Source organism: Cryptomeria japonica, chromosome 10 (assembly GCF_030272615.1).
Source record: "Cryptomeria japonica chromosome 10, Sugi_1.0, whole genome shotgun sequence".
NCBI classification, from domain to species: Eukaryota; Viridiplantae; Streptophyta; class Pinopsida; order Cupressales; family Cupressaceae; genus Cryptomeria; species Cryptomeria japonica.
In genome coordinates, this window is record NC_081414.1 from 681,008,239 (window position 1) to 681,028,027 (window position 19,789).

General features: G+C 37.3%; 1 protein-coding gene across 2 annotated transcripts; it reads right to left on the minus strand.

The window, feature by feature from the left end:
* Positions 1 to 12,629: 12,629 nt before the first annotated feature.
* LOC131063446 (pyruvate dehydrogenase E1 component subunit alpha-3, chloroplastic) lies at positions 12,630 to 16,767 on the minus strand. 2 transcript variants are annotated; one of them, XM_057997250.2, is made up of 3 exons: positions 16,134 to 16,767; positions 14,222 to 15,002; positions 12,630 to 13,202 (listed from the first exon to the last, which is right to left on the minus strand). In XM_057997250.2, the coding sequence occupies exons 1-3, from the start codon at positions 16,386 to 16,388 to the stop codon at positions 12,925 to 12,927; spliced, it is 1,314 nt and encodes a 437-aa protein (XP_057853233.1). In that variant the 5' UTR covers positions 16,389 to 16,767; the 3' UTR covers positions 12,630 to 12,924. The 2 variants fall into 2 exon arrangements, with proteins under 2 accessions (XP_057853233.1, XP_057853234.1); XM_057997251.2 differs by lacking the exon at positions 16,134 to 16,767 and adding an exon at positions 15,219 to 15,348.
* Positions 16,768 to 19,789: the final 3,022 nt, after the last annotated feature.

The following is a 19,789-nucleotide window of genomic DNA, read 5'->3' on the forward strand; positions in this document are numbered from 1 at the left end:
AGATACATACCTCCGCCCTCTTTTGATCCGCGGGCGAATCAGGTGCATTCAACATATCCACAAAGCTCAATGGCCGTTGTACATGTAAAATAGACAAAAAACACTAATCAATCTACAAACCCCAACTAATACTTGATTTCAACATTTTCAAACAATTGTACAACTAAAAATGTGTTCAATTACCTTCTTCACACGTTTTGGCATCTTCGAGATATTCTTTTTCTTCAGACGAGCCCTAGACGCGGAGGGGGTGCCCTAAAAACAGAAAATTAACATGAGATATTAGTACAGATAATAAATTAAACATAATTTTAAAAATCTAAAATGAAATGACTTGCATATTCCATCAAAACAATACATAAAAAGAGTTGTACAAAATATGATACCGTATAGCCTTGTAGGCCAAAATCGATCACCGACAGCGTGATGTCATCAATCTGGGACATTTCGTCCCCTGTCAACACCTACAAACTAGAAATTGGACCAAGCATTAAAGATAGTTAGTATATCTTGTATTTTTTTGAATTCAAAGTGTACTATTCTATTTTAACATGTTACAAAATTTATACCTCGGGCGTCGAAGTTGCAGTTGTGGTAACTGGGGGAGGTGTATGGGATACCGTTGCTGCATCCTGAAATGCATATTATTTGTCTCAATTTAAATCGATGTATAAATGAAAATTCATTTATGTAATTACAAAATTAAAGTGACTGATAAATAAAATGTTATGAATTCAAATCAACACACCTATGTCTGTGGCTCATGGGCAAACACCATGTCCATCAACTCATCTGTCAGCGTGACATCCTCAACCGTGTGAGCCTGACATCTACAACCACAATCGTGCATAGATGATATGAGTATCCATCTGCACCATCTGCATCATCTATCCCCGAGCAACTGACACACATATGCTCGATGGGCTCTCTGTCACCCTCTAACGGCTCATCATCCAATACAATAGGGTGTGCTAATGATGTCCCATGCTGGATGATGGCACCAGTCAATGTTGTGGTTGCCTGAAGAGTCTGTAGCTCCATCGACTCTTTCAGCTCTAATGGGACAGCCTGATGCACCTTGGGTTTGGGTGCTAGGGGGCGGCAACTCTCCGCGGCTAATTGCCTACGGGCTCCAGGTCTATCTTGGGCAGAGCCACCACCTCTACCATGAAACTCTCTCATGTCAAAATAATTTGGGCGCACATTGAGCACAAACTCACAATATATTTTTCTCAAAAAATATAATGGCACCTCATAATTATTACAAGGTGGATCATCAAAGACCATCCACCACCTTTGCCAAAAAAGATTCTTCATCTACACATTGGTACACCAATGTATGGGAAACCTCTTTGCATTAGGAGGTAATGACTGACCAGTTTTGGGGTCAACATAAAGGGCACATATTTTTTGTTTAGAAATATTTTTGTTTTTAACTCCATCGTATGATAGCCCATTGGCATAGAATTGATGACACCTATCCCTAAAGCTTCCCCATTTGGTAATTTCAGTGGAAACAGCTATGGCACCACTAGCTAATGTTTCTAGGCTAGTGGCGAGGGATTGATGATGGTCAAGTTTAGAAGTTTTCAATTTTACAATCAGTCTATTGATTTTGGATGTATTTTGCCCTAACTGATTAATTAATTCTTCCTATGTTTCGGTTGTGCGGTCAAAAGGAGGAATTGGGGGTTGTTCTTGTGTGTTTTCAGGAGGTGCATTTGGTTGTTCTTGTGGGTTTTGAGGAGGTGGATTTGGTTGTTCTTGTTCTGGATTAGAAGAATCTGGTTTTTGAAACAAAAAATGAAAAAACCTAATCAAAATTAATGAAATTAAATTCAAAACATAAAACAAATTGCATAAACCAGAAAGAAAGACAAAAAAACCAAAAAACTAACCTTGATCCATAGCCTGAGGACAAATTTCGTACCCCATTCGTGGTTTAGCTTTAAAAATGGGGAAAAAAGAAAGTAAAAAATGCGTTTTTCGGGTAAATGAGGACCCAATTTTTTTTAAAAACTTTTTTCATCAGGCACCGCGTACGCGGTTTTACTAGGATTATTAGCGCGTACGCGCTCATTTTCCTATAAGCAACACGCATGCGCTAATTTTCCTAGGCGTAGCGCGTACGCGCTCAGTTTCCTAAGCTTAGTCCGTACGCGCTACCTTTTCTAAGCTCGGGAAGAACAAACCTAAGCACGTACGCGGGAATTTGAAATTTTAAAACCACGTACGCACTGCCTGTTTTTCCAAGTTTTTTTTGGGTGGTGTCCACTTTTCTGACCACCATCTTTGTGCACATGCCCATAACTGTAAAGTATGCACACATTCAATTAGTTGAACTTCGGGTACAAATGCCTTAGGAAGCATGGCCTTAGCAAGTAAAGCTAAAACTTACATACCTGGTGATTCCACTAATGGAACTCTTCTATATCATCCTCCAAGTGTATAATTGTGTCAACGTGCTAAGCAAGTGAATCTTACGGAGTTGCATTACTTACCACCACTTTTCACTCTTCTTTCCTCCTTTATATTAATGTTGTTGGGAAAAAAGGTGTCTTAACCTTGCAATTACAAAAGGTTAGTAGTTATAGTAAGATTACAAATGAACATAAATGAGTCCATATTTTTTTCGAAGCTATGGAATTATCAAATAAACATGCTGGTAAATTTTAAGTCTACAAATGAACACAAATGAGTCCATTTTTTTTTCAAAGCTATGGAATTATCAAATAAACATGCTAGTAAATTTTCAACCAATATGGCTTCTTCCCATAGTGTGTTGATTAAGTGATGTTGTTGTTGTTGTAGCCACCAATGTTCAAACCCCCATTGGCCATTGTGATCACAGGCTTCTGTCATCACTAATCCAATGGACTCATAGGTTTGAGCTTTTGCATTGTTGTATGGGTATGAAGTCCCTTGTTTGTGACCTCACTTGTTCATAGCTCTAGGTCAAAAATGTTCCATGTGGAGCTAGAGGACATGTTGTGCCAACATCATTGGTCATGTTAAAAAGTTTACACAACACTTAGAAAACAAAATCGATCCAAGATCATGTTAAAAGTTTCAAAGTCAAGTTTGAAGTATTTAGTGGTCATTTTTGGGCCAGAAAGTGGTCATAATTGATGAAGTTGGTTATATCTATATTGATAGAGCACTTCACAAGATTTCAAAAAATTCAAAAGGTTTGTCAATCAACCTTATGGATCAAAAGTTATGTACTTCAAAAGTAGGATCGCCCAAATTGAAAAATGTGAAAATGTGTTGAACACAAAAATGAGTTGTAAGGAGTTACATGTGTTGATGTGTCTTTAACTCATCATAGAGCATCTTTAGTTAGAGATAAGTTGGGAACCTATTTTTTTTTACTCATGGTTTTGTAAATATAATTGATCGTTTTATGTACCGTATCTCTCCTATATAATAGATGCTTGAGATGGAGGTTATTTGTGATAGTCTTATTGGTATTGAGTTGTCTTTGGATATCTAGTTGGTGATACTCTTTGAAAGCTTAGTCTACAATTATATTGTAATTTGGTTAATTTTTTAATAACGTATTGGATAGCTTTTAGGGTGAAGGGTTTTCTCCCAAAAGAATTTTCCACATATAAGCTACTATGTTGTGGGATGTGATATTTATGTTTAATTTTTGTAACTGATGTAAAAATCTTTTTTTTTTTTCAAGATTAGTACGGGAAGTTCAACTACCTTAACTTCCTTACAACAATCAATTAGAAAGTTATAATACCACCCTACCATCATTGAAATCATGGTACACACCATGAATACTCCACGTCACCTTATCAATTACATAAGATTCTTAGAGAGATTGGTGAAGAGGATAACAATCAATTCCTTTCACTCATTTCCTTGGAGGAGGTTTGTTTGGCAGTCTTTGCGATGGGTGCTTACAAGACCCCAGGTCCAGATGGCTTCCCTCTGGCCTTTTTCCAGGAATTTCTGAGACATTGTCAGCTTTGATGTCACCGGAGCTGTGAAGGATTTCTTTAGGACTGGTAAATTTTTGAAAAAGTTGAATAGCGCCTACATTGTTCTCGTTCCCAAGTCTCAGGACCCTAAATGCATGATGGATTTTTGGCCTATAAACCTCTGCAATACTATTTATAAGATCATCTCTAAGGTTTTAGTGAACAGAATCAAACCGTTGCTTCCTATGTTTATCAGCCCTTCTCAAAAAGGCTTTGTCCTAGGTCCTCAAATCTTGGATGTGGCCATTGCCACTCACAAAATTATCCATTCCATGAACAAGAGCAGATCCCCAGGAATGGATTTTAATCCGGACATCTCAAAACCTTATGATAAAGTCAATTGGTGTTTCTTGTTTAAAACTCTCTCAAAACTAGGCTTTAATCCAAAAATTGTTGATATGATACGAGAGTGTGTGTCTATTGTTTAGTTTTTTGTCTTGATCAATGGGGTTCCTAGGGGTTACTTCAAAGATGAAAAGGGTATCAGACAAGGGGACCCCCTGTCCCCATATATTTTTATTATGATTGCAGAGGTTTTGGGCAGGAATTTCCTGGATATGATGGTCAATGGGAGATTACAGGGTGTCAAAGTTGCTTCTACTATCCCCCTTTTGTGATCCAGCAATTTGTGGATGACACCTTCCTGTTTGGTAAATCCTCTGTGATAGAAGCTAAACATTGGAAGAACCTACTTTTTGACTAAGCCTCTGCTTCAAGTCAATGTATCAACTATAATAAAAGTAATCTTTACTTTTTCAACACCCCTATTGACTTACAAACTAAAATTTTTAATATTCTTGGGTGTCATTCTGCCAATTTACCTAGGACTTACTTGGGTCTCCCTCTCACTGTCAAAGAGGTGACTCCAATGTTCTAGAATACTATCATTGAAAGAATACATAAGAAACTTGCGGGATGGAAGGGTAAATTCCTTAGTAGTGCGGGGAAGCTCCAGCTCCTTGCTGCTTCCCTTCAGGGTATCCCTGTTTATTTCCTTTCCCTGTTCAAAATTTCGAGCTCTATGGGGGAGAAGCTTAAGAAGATTCAAATATCTTTCCTCTAGATGGGTATGGAAGAAAAGAAACGCCTCTCACTGGTTAATTGGGATGTTGTATGCTTGCCTAAGACTATGGGTGGTCTAGGTATTAGAAAGATAAATATCTTGAACACGGCCTTAATTGCCAAAGTGGGTTGGAACTTAGCTGAAGGGGAGGCAAATTGGTGTAACATTATCAGGGCTAAGTACCTGGAAAGGGAACAGTTTTGTTTCAACTTGAATTCCTTTGGCCTACCTCCTGGATCTAAATTATGGAACAACATACTCAAGCTTAGACCTACTATCAGAGAGGGACTGAAGTGGCAGATTGGAAATGGAAGAAAGATAAGATTTTAGGAGGATACATGGCTGGAAGATAAACCTCTAGCTGAAACCCGCTTCTTCCAATTAATAAACATCCTAAAGGACCATTTTGGTGATTATATTGTTGACTACATTATGTCAGGAAGAGGAAAGTGGAAAAAAATCTCTTTAATCTTCATTGATTGGTCTGACCTATTGCCTAATGCCCTAGAACTCCAGGACCTCATGCACACATCGCGGATACCTCTGTCTTCCCATGAGGATAAATTTATCTAGAAGGGGACTCAATTTGGGGAGTTCTCGGTCAGGTCTTCTTATAGACAACTCTTGAGATTCAATGGGGATATGGAATGCTGGAAAAAGATTTGGAACCCGCAACTTATACCAAAGATGATTTTTTTATGTTGGACCCTCATGCATGGAAAAGTATTAACTTGAGATAACTTGAGAAGAAGGGGCTTCCAATTACCTAACAGGTGTATCCTTTGTAAATTAGAGGAGGAATCTATCAACCATATTTTTATCCGTTGCCCTTTTGCTAGACACTTGTGGACCATTACCCTTGAAAAATGTGGTCTCCAATGGGTTTTCCATGGTGACATACACCAGTTTGTGAATGATTGGTCATCACATTCCCACCACCCCCTAGTTATACAGTTGTGGAAGCAGATCCCTCCTCATATATGCTGGAGTGTTTGGAAAGAAAGAAATAACAAAATCTTAAGGGATGCTGAAAACTCCAGAAATATGACCAAATGGGAAGCCCCAAGTCCCTCAAGGCACAAATTAAACTTTGATGGGGCAGCCCACAATAATTGGCAAGTGGGAGGTGGTGTTATAAGAGATCATTAGGGTGGTCTTATCGCCACCTTTGCTAGAAGCCTGAGGAATCATATTGTCAACCAAGCCAAGGGAATGGCCCTTTTATGGGGAATGAAGTTCGCCATTGCTATAGGTATCAGACAACTTGAAATTGAAGGTGATTCAAAAATAATTGTGGAGGTTGTCAGTGGAAGAACTGCGGCGGGTTGGGAAGTGGAAGTGATATTGAGGGATGTAAGAATGCTTCTAGATAACCTTGATAGTTTCACTATTTGCCACATTTACAGAGAAGGGAATGTGGTTGCCGACTCCATGGCTATTGTCGACATGCTGCAAGAAGGCTTACGGTGTTGGAGGAATACTAATCCGCTATCAATGATCACCAAGGAGATCTTGGAGAAAGAAAAGACTAAGTTCTAATTATGACTCCCCTCCCTCTATTTTACCTTTTAATCAGTTGTAATCCAATGAGGATCATAAATTACCAAATTTGGAATCTGAAGTTGGAGCCCGCCAATTGTGGGGTGGATATGCCACGTAGCTGCATATGGCCTAGTTATCATTCCCAAAATAATTTAAGGGGGTTAAATAATGATTTTATCTACTTGCGGAGTACCGATATCGGGAAAGGCAGTATTTTTTTAATCATCTAGACGAATGACATTGGTGGTGATGAGGGCAACAACTTGTCTCGACTAAGAAACATTGGGTGGATTGATGGTTCACATGAGCGGAATAGATCTCAGTCCTAGGAGATTTGTTTAAACACGACTTGCAATAATCACAGCGATTATTGCATTGATTTATATCAGAATTTGCTAGGTCTGTTTCTAGACTGCTTTGAGCGGCTCTGTATTTCCATTGCACTGCTTCTCATTACTACCGCTAAGCTGGTGGAAGTGATTATTGGGGGTGACAGACTGAGACTTGAACCAGATAAAACGGATGATTTCAAAGCCAGACCGACGGTTTGGTTTGTGTGCATGGAAGGAGGAATAGATAAGTTCATGGAGAGTATGAAAGGTAATGACAAGAGATTGTCTAAATAGTTTGTGGCTTCTTGGGAAGATAGAAGGGTCACTATGGGTGGCATTTCGTTTGAAGTGAATGAGGAGGTTATTGCTCAGGCGATGGGCCTTTCCATGGAAGGCCAAAAATGGAAAAAGCAGAGTCATATCTCGAACACCACTAGTCTAAATCAATTCTTCCACAGTGGTGAGTACCCTATGAAGTGGGCTGGTGGATTCAATCATGAGGAGTTTCCGCCGCCATGGGACGAGGTGTGCTACATCATTATGAAATATTTTACTCTCGAAGGGCGGTATGGGGTTTTCTATTACTACCACCTCCCTTTTCTTAATTATCTTAGGTATAGGGATCTTATTTCTATTTCGCTTTATCTATTGCATTCTATGGCTACTAATGTGAGAGATGTTGTTGAAGATAAGAAGAAAAATAAGGATTATACTATTCTCCATCAAGGCCTTATCTTTCACCTGTATAATTTCCACCTGGCTCTTTTCCCTCCCTGCACGAGTACGGGCCAAAATGTGCCTAAAAACCAGTCCCCGTCCATGGCCACTACCAACCCTGAAGAAAACTGTACTCTTCTGCTCAAACCTGGCTCCTCCAGCAAGAAAAACAAAAAGCGTGTCTACCATTCGGAAGACTCAAAACCCTTCGAGTCCAAGAAAGTGAAAATCCAGCAAATTGACTCTGATGTGGATATCACTGATGAACCTCCCTGTCGCTCTGTGAGACTAGTGTCCAAACCCCCTGAAAAAGAGAAACCCTTAAAGGACCCCTCCTCATCCCATGACACGAGTGATTTTGAGGATGCGAAGGAGGATACCAACCCCTCGGGTAAAGTGGCCCCGTCTCATTCCACCTCGGCCACTCATCCTGGTAGCTCTACCCATGTCTCTGAAAGGCCTAACAACTCTGTGAACCCGGATTTTGAACCCAAGTCTCGGGCCAATTCTCCGTCCCCTACCCTTAGGTTTGAGAAAATGGTTATTATGGATTATGGAGGAAGCTAGCAGTATTAAGGAGGAAGCGAAGGGCAAGCTGCTGGATTTGGAGAAGTGGATGCCTTGAACGAGAAAATGCGAGAAATTGTTAGTAGAGTGAATTTCACCAAAAAAAGGTTGCATGAGGTCACCAGGTTCTCGTTGAAAGCCATGCACAGCTCTGCGACCACCCTGTGTCTTTTGCAGGAGAACACCCATAAAGGAAAACAGAAGGAGGAAGAGGACTACAAAGACCTCTTTAAATTTCTCACCAAAGATTGGGCTAGGAGGCTCCTACCCAAGATGAGTCATGGTAAAAAGAAGTAGGGATGTTAGCTACTTGGTGTTTTTTTGAGTTTTTGGATGGCCTTGGTGGCCTTACTGTTTCTAGTTATAATTATAATCCTTGCTGGTTAATCTTGGACTTGGTTATCTTTAGCCTTGTGTTGCATATTTTACTGTTTACTATGACTCTTTTAAACTCTATTAATATGGGTAGTATGTTTAAAATTTTCGATAGAGGAAAGTTTTAGGAGGCTATGATTTTGTTGTTTTTCAGCTAACAGTTGTTCTTCTGTTGTTAATGTGAGTTGTATCTGAGTCAGCCCCCTAGTTTTGGCTGCTTTTAATATCAAAAACATGAATTTTTATCTTCTTGTTATCATAAAATGAATCTCTAAGCAATTAATAGATTCTTCTTATGAAAGTTGTTTTATAGCAATCTCTCTATATCGATGAAGTGAAAGTTGTTTTATGGCAATTACAATTTTTTTTTATCCTTGTTGAGAGTGTTGAGAGGGTGGTCATTAATGCTTCTATGGGCTTTTTATTATTCCCTTAAAATATTTAAGCAAAATGTTGATGGTTCGCCCTCATTTTCAACTCCCAAAATCTTTTTTTTTTTTTAAATGCTTGGCAATTTGGTATACATCTTCAAAATTGGGTTCATGGAGATTGTATGACTTCTCCATCAACAAAGCAACAACTTGCTTCATACTTTCATGATCAAACTTCTCCCTCCCAAACCATTGCCTAAGAAGACACTCCTCACTCTTTCCGATCCTCTTGAGAAGGGTGAGGGATGTTCATAGGTTGGTCTTCCCAACACCTTACAAGCTCTCTAGCCAAGGCACCTCAAAAAGGTAAAAGAGAATAGGCAAGAGCAAAGTCACTCATAAGGAAGGTTGTCTAACCTAAGTAAGATCCTCAAAAGTTGAAATTCGACTATCTTGAAAAACTCAACTTTTGGGGTGACTAAACAATCCCTAGGGAGTGGACACATGGCTAAAATTGACCTTCATTAATAGGTACATTGGATACATCATATGGCCCATTAAAAATGCCCTAACTTGACCTTAGGAGTTAGTTTAACCTTATAAAAACTCACCCAAAGTTTACCTACAGGTCAACCCTAAGTTGACCTTACTAATGGCTCCCTATCCAAGACTTTCTTGGGACCATACTAGGAGATTTGAAAAATACATTGGTAAAACAATTTCCTTCCAAAGGACATGTCACTGCCAACTCACTTTACAACATGTGTCAAATGACACCACAAAATTACACATCACTTGAATACACATGGCAATGTCCCTTTTTTTAGAATTAATAAATTAAACACACATCCAAGCATAAACATTTACAAATTAAAACACATTTACAAACGAGGTGTTATCTCTCCAAATAGACAACTCTTGGCTTCACAAACACACATAAATTTAAGCTTGATTCTCCGAATAGTTTCCATGGTCACATGGATTAGTTTTCCTCCAAATCTTCATCTTACTTTTACTTTTACTTTTATACTTGTGGCTTTGCATTTTAACTTAGGTTTCTCCTAGCCTTATAAAGTATTGTCTTTTTATTACTTGTGGCTTTGCATTTTAACTTAGGTTTCTCCTGGCCTTATAAAGTATTGTCTTTTTATTACTTGTGGCTTTGCATTTTAACTTAGGTTTCTCCTGGCCTTATAAAGTATTGTCTTTTTATTCAGTTTTGACCTAATGATCTAAAGTTAATATAAAAAGTTTATATAAAGTTTATATGTTGCTTAACTTAGGTTTCTCCTAGCCTTGGGCTTATAAAGTATTGTCTTTTTATTTAGTTTTGACCTAATGATCTAAAGTTAATATAAAAAGTTTATATAAAATTTATATGTTGCTTAACTTAGGTTTTTCCTAGCCTTATAAAGTATTGTCTTTTTATTCAGTTTTGACCTAATGGTTAACTTAGGTTTCTCCTAGCCTTATAAAGTATTGTCTTTTTATTTAGTTTTGACCTAATGATCTAAAGTTAATATAAAAAGTTTATATAAAATTTATATGTTGCTTAACTTAGGTTTCTCCTAGCCTTATAAAGTATTGTCTTTTTATTCAGTTTTGACCTAATGGTTAACTTAGGTTTCTCCTAGCCTTATAAAGTATTGTCTTTTTATTTAGTTTTGACCTAATGATCTAAAGTTAATATAAAAAGTTTATATAAAATTTATATGTTGCTTAACTTAGGTTTCTCCTAGCCTTATAAAGTATTGTCTTTTTATTCAGTTTTGACCAGGTTTCTCCTAGCCTTATAAAGTATTGTCTTTTTATTCAGTTTTGACCTAATGGTCTAAAGTTAATATAAAAAGTTTATATAGTTAATATAAAAAGTTTATATAAAATTTATATGTTGCTTAACTTAGGTTTATTGTCTTTTTATTACTTACTTAGGTTTCTCCTAGCCTTAAAAAGTATTGTCTTTTTATTACCCTATGGCTTTGCATTTTAACTTAGGTTTCTATTGGCCTTATAAAGTATTGTCTTTTTATTCAGTTTTGACCTAAAGTTAATATAAAAAGTTTATATAAAGTTTATATGTTGCTTAGTGTTTGTGGTTTAAGGCTGGTCCAAAAATCAAAATCAAAATCAAAACTTAGTGTGTCCTAGCCTTAAAAAGTATTGTCTTTTTATTACCCTATGGCTTTGCATTTTAACTTAGGTTTCTATTGGCCTTATAAAGTATTGTCTTTTTATTCAGTTTTGACCTAAAGTTAATATAAAAAGTTTATATAAAGTTTATATGTTGCTTAGTGTTTGTGGTTTAAGGCTGGTCCAAAAATCAAAATCAAAATCAAAACTTAGTGTGATATTTAAGCCATCTGCTCTAGGGTAGTGACTTAGTGTGATATTTAAGCCATCTGCTCTAGGGTAGTGCATAGTTAATAAAAATCAAATTAGTGTGATATTTAAGCCATCTGCTCTAGGGTAGTGCATAGTTAATAAAAATCAAAACTTAGTGTGTGATATTTAAGCCATCTGCACTACCTTTTAAGGCTGGCCTAAAAATCAAAACTTAGTGTGATATTTAAGTCATCTGCTCTAGGGTAGTGCATAGTTAATAAAAATCAAAACTTAAGTGTGTGATATTTAAGCCATCTGCTCTAGGATAGTGCATAGTTATATAGCGCATAGTCAATACAAGATCTCTTTGTTCAAACAACTAATTGCCTAACATGCTTGCGAACACTCATAAGAAACAAAGACTTTCACAGGAAAGCTCTGGACCATGTGCATTGTTCTCAGGTTGACTCGTTCAATTATAAAGTGGGTAAGTGGGTAATTGCTTGTTTGACCATACATGTTTTGCTTCATTGCCGGTATATACCAAATGAGCTGCCCAGGGGCCTTATAGATCATTTTCTAGATTGTAAAGGCTGGGGCCTTATAAATCATTTTCTAGATTGTGCTGTAGCTTTAAGCTCTTTCGAGCATGCGACAGTGCTTTTATGATTTGCACAATATGTATCTACATAGAATAAGGCTCTCAACCTGCTGAGATGTGAACTCCCAATACATGTAGGGAACTAATGGTTTTATATAATCATTTTTAACATACTGGGAGATATGTTGGAAGAAATATTTTATGGAGTTGGCAATGTTTTTCATTTTTTGTAGATTTAAAAATTTGTTAAAATTAGGGCTACAAAAACTTAAAAAATCATTTTTGAAATCAGTTTACATCGGGAGAAATGTTGGAAGAAATATTTTATGGAGTTGCTAATGTTTTCAATTTTTATAGATTTAAAATTTTGTTGATTTCTAATATACCAATATATACAGTACTCTTTGTATAAGGTGAAAGGACTGCAACATCAAGGTCAATTTTAGAAATGACAATTCATTAACCAGACAATGAAAAAAAGAGGAAAGAAAAGTATTGCAACATCAATAACCATTAAAAAAAGAAACTTATTTTAGGTGTCTAAAAGATATGAAAGTCCAATTATGATTCGAGAACACTCCGAAACCAGTTTATTAAATCTGAAGTTAGTTGAAGGAATATAGATTACATGATAATGATCATAGAGCTTGATTAATATAAATAAATGTTGCATGCGAATCTATTCAGATTAAACCATCCCATATCTCAAGAATGAAATATTTGGTACACATTAAAAAGCATAAACCGTTGATAAAATAATGCAATACTGCTATTTATTCTGGAACAGAGCTAGAACTATTGAATAACTTAATTTTTGTTAGAGCTGCATGTCTACAATGTCATATTGTCACTCCAAACTTAAGCTAAAAACAAAATCAATCAAAAAAATGCTGTTCGAACAGATAACAACCATCATTTAGCTCATGGAGAAAGTTCATTTACATACCAATGATCATTGAGATCACCATTTAAGTATTGAAAGTCTCCATCCTGAACAATCTTTATGCTTAATCAAATAATTAAAAAACATAGTCATCCAAATTTAAACCTGAGCTGTGCCTTGAGTAAACCCTGGTTCCTCACATCTATACCTCCCATCTGGGCCAATCCCAAATCCTTTGGGATCTGCAAACACATTTTCCAGAAGCTGACCACGCTCGGGGAGAGGACTTGCATCTGCAAATTCAACAGCCTCTTCAACCAGCTCATCAATTTTCTTTTCAATTGACTTAAGATCTGATTCATTGGCAAGATTGTTCTCAATTAGGTAACTCTTCAAAGCCACAATTGGGTCTCTTGCTGCATAGTGAGCCTTCTCCGCTGCAAATACAAGACATAAATAATCATTTGTCGATAGTCTTAACCAGACAAAAAAGATACACAATTGCAAAAACTCGTATCTAACAATTAGTAGCAAAACCTAACTTGAGCTTCAACACTGCATCTTACATCTGAAAGGAGCTTCTAACTTAATACTTGTGGATATGAACTCTTAAGGCTCAAGCTGGTTATGAGTCAGTCTTTAACAAGAACAACAAACCAGAGTCATTGTTCAGGTGCCCAATTTCCTTGTTACTCATATTTGACTTGGGATGAACTTGCCACAGTTAATTTTTGTGATGATGAACATCACATGCATATATACAAGTTACAACTAATTAATCCTGGGAATTGTGTTGATAGTTTGAAAAAGCTAGAAAATCTCAGTAGACTTGCAACACACATCTACTCACCCTATTCATTAATACTCATTTGTCAACAGCCTTAACCAGACAAAAAAACTAACTTGAGCTGCAATATTGTCTCTCGCATCTGAAAGAAATTCATAATTTCATAGTTCTAACTTACATGAACTCTCAAGGCCCAAGTTGGTCACCAGTTCTCAACAAAAAGACTAAATCAGAGACTTTATTAAGGTACCTACTTACCTTATTCACACGCAGACTTGGGATGGACAAGTAAACACTTTTGTGATGAGTTGCGTGTATACAATCAATTGATCCTAGGAACGATGCTACGAGTTTAAAGCAGCTAGAATGTGTAGATCCACAACTGATAACAGATGCGATCCATTGCAAAACGAGTGCATAAAAAAGCAAAAGGAATAATGTTTGTGTGCTGACACCCAGAATCCTAACTTTCTAATTAGAACAAGTGTTCAAATATGTGGGATTAAAATCCAACTAGACTGTTAGAAATACCCAGACAGTAAAACACTTTTACATTCTGTTCTTGTGCATCTTTATGGCCTACCATCTTATGTAACAAACAAAGAATGGACATGGATTTGTGCAGATAGAAAGTGCATATCATCCACAGAAGACTGCTAAATTCCTTACCAGGATTACGAAGCTCATCTGGATCGGCAAGAGAATGTCCTCTAAACCTATATGTCTCGCATTCAACCAGAGTAGGTCCATCACCCCTTCTTGCTCTGGCTATAGCCTCCTTGGCTACCTCTCTAACTTTCAACACATCCATACCATCCACATGAATTCCTGGCATCCCAAATGCTGGTCCTTTCTTCCAGATTTCTGGATCAGAAGTAGCTCTAATATGAGACATTCCAATAGCCCATAGATTGTTCTCCACCACAAAAATAATAGGAAGCTTCCAAAGGGCAGCCATATTCAAGCATTCAAAGAACTGGCCATTGTTACAGGTACCATCTCCAAAAAATGCAACAGTGACATTATCAGATTTATCATCCTTCATAACTTCTCTTTTATACTTTGACATAAAAGCAGCTCCAGTGGCAACAGGAATTCCTTCGCCAATAAATGCAAAACCACCCAATACACCATGTTCTTTAGAGAACATATGCATAGAGCCTCCTTGCCCTCTACAGCAACCAGTAGTCTTGCCAAAAAGCTCACTCATTACTGCACGTGCAGATACGCCCTTGCTGAGAGCGTGCACATGATCTCTGTAAGTACTGCAAACAAAGTCATGGGATTCAAGAGCCTTAATAAATCCAGTGGAGACTGCCTCCTGCCCATTGTAAAGATGTACGAACCCAAACATCTTTCCTCTGTAATACATTTGAGCACACATGTCTTCAAATGATCTTCCCAAAATCATATCCTCGTACAGCACCAAGCCCTCCTCCCTCGTGATTAACTGTATTAAAAGCAATAAACTTAATAAGCACTCTCTTCTGGCAATTAACTTGAATTGTATTCAGCAAGTATACTGTAACTTTTTATTTTCCAGGCATATACTTGATTCAATGCTGTGCATAACTTATGAAGACAATGATTATGAATCATCCCGTGAATAATAGAAATTGGAACAACGTGCCTAAGAAGCCACAATAAATAGATAAATAGCCCATACAAATGGAAGGTTATTTTTCCCAGAAGATGAGGACATCCAGATCTTTGCCCTGCTTTGCCTGAAAATGGCTTGCAAAGAAGTACAGATCTTCACCATGACTTGCATAAACATGACACTACTGTGCATGAAGATCTGTAGCAAAGAAACCAAGATCAGCTTCTAATGCTTGCCATCGAGAGGCCAGATCTTCAATATGATTTGCACAAAATGTCAGCTGAGGCATGAGCATATATTTTCTATGACAAATAAAAACATATAGGGCATAGAACTTTTTCCAGCTACACTGTACAACAGGCAGGCAAAAGATTCGAACTAAGATATCAACTTGGGCATGGCGATTGGCAACACAGATATACAAATATATTGGAACATGAATCCCCACAATCTCCATAGCCCAAAAAGTAAAACAAAAAAAGCATCACGATTTTGGCCATTGGCTAATAAGGAATTATGTTCATCTTTTAGCTCCAGAGCAGAAATCGCACTTGAAGACAACGGTAGAAATTCAAATCCAAGCAGCACAGAGGATTATGAATCTACGATGCAGAGTATCAACAAAAAGCACGAATGGCAAGAAAAAATATCCTATATTCTACACAAGGTGAAATATATATGTGAAGAAAGTTCAGAAAGAGGATCTGTAATAGAGAACCCAAATCTATGAAATGCCCACATACATATAATCATATCAATCTACCATTCGAGACCTACAAACGCATATTACAGATCCAAATCAAATAAGGCAATATATAACACACTGCCTAAAAAGCCACTTGAGTACATATTCAAATGCCATACAAGCCCAAATGCCATTTAAAATTCCAACAGAGATTTTTCCTTTTTTTCACTAGAAATACCTAACATCAAAACGCAACAAAACTATTCAAATCCGGAAAACTGAAATATGGAGCTTACCGGGTCTGACTTGCTTTGCACCTTCTCAACAACCGCTGAGGCAGATGCCACTGCAGCGACAGGGGCACGAGGTTTCCTCTTGGCAGAACAAGAAGCCCTCTGCAAAACGCTTTTGGAAACACTCTTAGAAAAATGTGGATTGGAGACATTAAAATCCTTACGAAGCAACCCCACTTTTGGGGACTGTTCCAGCAGCCCACAAGGAGCCTGAGGAGCCCCGATTCTGCAAGCTGCAAATGTAGACATTGTAGACATACTGTAATCAAGTGGGTATGTGTTTAATCCTTCTCCTTACTCTGAAAAATGGAAATGCAGAAGAATTAATAGAGAAGAAGGCGGAGATCACAAATGTGAAGGCCCTGGAAGAGGCCGTCTGCGTGTTGGCTGCATTCAACACTCTTCAACTGCCTTCTCCTCACAATAATCGTCGAAAACAATAAGAATGGGACCCTTTCGACCTCCCTCGCCTATTACAACTCCCTGGCGGAGGGATCAAAGATGAACAATATATTCAAAAAAAGAATTGTTGTTAAATTTTTAAAAAACTACGGCATGCAGATGACATGGGGCGAAATAGTGCGAGGGGAGATCGTTGGCAGGGGAAAAAGCAGGCTCCACGTGGTATGATTCAGCTTTGTTGGCATTTAAGCAGAGCGTGTTGGAACTTTGGCAAATTGGCAGATTACCTAACATCTAATGCAGGGAAATGAGAATTGAAGGCGGCAGCGATGTAAATGGCGGCATTAACTTTTATGTGATGATATAGTTGAGTATGCTACAAAAGTTTGTTGCCATATTAATTTCCTTAGCAGTTCAACTCACCGAAAGGTTAGGTGCTTCTAATTAGTAGCTTGATATATTCAGTTGTTGAAGGTTGAAAATATGGGTGGAGGAATGGAGATAAGTAAGTTTACTAAGACAAGGCTAGACAACCATTGACATTAGTCAACAACATATTAATGAAGTAGTTGGTTCATTTTCTAGTGGATGAAAATTGGGTTGCATAGGGATGTGTCTATTTTGGTTTCAAAACTTTTAATTCTTATTGCATGTTGTTGACAACTTAAAAAATCATGGTCATTTTTTTAAAAATCAACGGTGTATAACGATTAATAACTTGCATGTTATTGACTTCGTATTGCGGTTTTGGAACTAGAATAGCTGCACGCAAATAGAAGAGGGGTGGGGGTTTGTCTGTGACATCATTCCAAACCCTTTTGATGTATGGGGTAAATCAAATGATTGGGATTTCTTTTGTCTTATGTTTATGTTGCTCTCATTGTTTAGTGGTTGTTATTGTTATGGTTGTTTATTTGTTTTTTGGAAACTGCTTGTATGACTCTAAGGAGTGACCTTGTGTCCTACCTTTTTTTTGTGAATGTGTATATTTTATAATCAATAGAATCAAACACACACATTCATCCAAAAGAAAAAATTGCATATCTATTTTTTCTTAATTAATGTTGAGACATATTCTACAATGATAGCAAGGGTTGGCATCATGTAATAGCGTGTGTGTGTTAACAAAAATTCTTATCTTGTCGAAGGGTGCTTGGTGTGATGGTAGAGTCGTGTTGTGGGCACCTATATGACCCTGAGTTTGATTCTCCTCAATACAAAATACATCACAAAAATTACAACCTCGTCTTTTTGTTTAAATTTGACAGTCATTTATATGTCAAAATAGTAATATTTAATAATACACATAATATTTTGAAAATAACTTCAAATTTATGTCTTTTAAGTACTTTTTTAGATAGATGTATTTAAAATATCTAAACTAATTTCGATAGAGTATTTCATATAATAATAAATTCATAAATGAAATATTTTTGCATAAAATATAGTTTATGTCTATTTTATTTCTTCTTTTTTTTAGAAATTGATTTGGATTCTTAGATTCCTTGTTTACAATTTTAGATTAAATATAGATGTTTAGAATTGAGCAAAGTCATTTTTATTATTGGCCTGTTAATGGGCTCCAAAGGGTTAATCCTTCACAACAGAATGTTAGCCAAACAAGACGGATGTCACCAGAGCAGGGATGGATCAAGGTCAATTTTGACGATACGGTGAGAGGCAATCTCAGATCTCGAGCCATCGAGTGTTGGTTGTATTGCAAGAAATTGACAATGTCATATTATTGCTAGGTGCAATCAATGCTTAGGAGTGGAATCTAATAATGATATTGAAGCCAAGGTTGCCCTTCTGGCAGTTCAAATGATTGGAAGGTTGGGAGTGGAAAATTTACATCTTGAAGGAGATTCCTAGATTATTATTCATTATATCCTTAGGGGCAAGGCAGAAAATTGGAAGCTTGATTGTGAAATTTAGTGTATTAAAAATCTTCTCACCATATTCCAAAGATTTAAAGTATTCCATGTTCTAAGAAATAGCAACAAAGAAGCAGATGAATGCGCAAATCAAGCCTTCGATCTCCATGAAGGCGAAATCAACGTGTGCATCCCCCATCCAAACGATCAAATCATTGAACTCTTCTGAAGGCTATGTTGGTTGACATCCATCTGTCGTGGATTGTGGTGGCAGGTGGCAGGTGATGTCAAAATATGTGATGACTAGATTCAAATTCGAATTTGCCGAAGGAGAGGATACATATTCCTTTCAGATGTTATTAATGTTGGGAGTTATCTAAAAGGAGTCTTTTAAATAAGTGTATCCTAGCAAGGTGATCATGTCGTACAGTCGAAAAATGAAGGTGCAATGGTTCGTTGTGGTGGCGGCGGCCATCTCAGGCTCCGTACCAAACTTAACAAGGATCCTGATTAACTGAAGACAATCTCTTTGTTCATTCCCCGAAAAGCTAGGTGCATTTAAAGAAACTCTATCAATTGGAGATTTCGATCATGGGTGAGTTGGTGCGGTCATGTTTATTAGATACAATTTGCTTGCATTTATGTCTTCAGATGACAAAGTGTCCTTTGTGGACGGAAGCTTATGTTCGGTGAATAGAACCCCAAGGCTATTTGTTTTATTTGGAGAAAGATTGATTTTCACTCAGAGGGGAAGGTATTAACTATAGGTATAATGAAAGAAAATTTCTCACTACTAGTGACAAAGCCCATGGTAGCCTTTTGGGGATATATCTTTGACGAGCGCCTATCAAACGTCTTCAAGTTCACAGATAGATATTTCTTGAATCTTGTCAAAATCATCCTTGGAGATGAAGGCACATTTCTGATACGGAACCAATGTTGATAGAGTCTCCATGTTTGTAGCATGGTGTTTCGAATTGGAGTCCAAAGAAATGGTGAAATGGGTGATTAGCAATTGTATCCGAGAGGAATGGTGTGGGGGTTTGGAGAGTTTTATAGGAATGGCGAGGGAAAGTAAAGGCTTTGTTTGTCCCATTGGAAATTGGTTCAATGTGAGTGAGTGAGTTCCTCCTCTGCGACCTTTCCTCTTATGGAGTGTCAACTACAATAAAGAGGTGCACAGAGCTTCAACACAAATAGGAATGAATGGTGTGGAATACTATTTGAGAGCCAAGCAGGAACACAGCATTAGGGAGGAACTAAAAAAAATGGGGACCATATGCAAAGCGTTCAACACCATTATCAACGGCTTCGTCTCCAAAACGCAAATAAGTTAGGCTACGAGGGTCGATAAAGAAGAACAAAACACAAAGACGTCGTAGG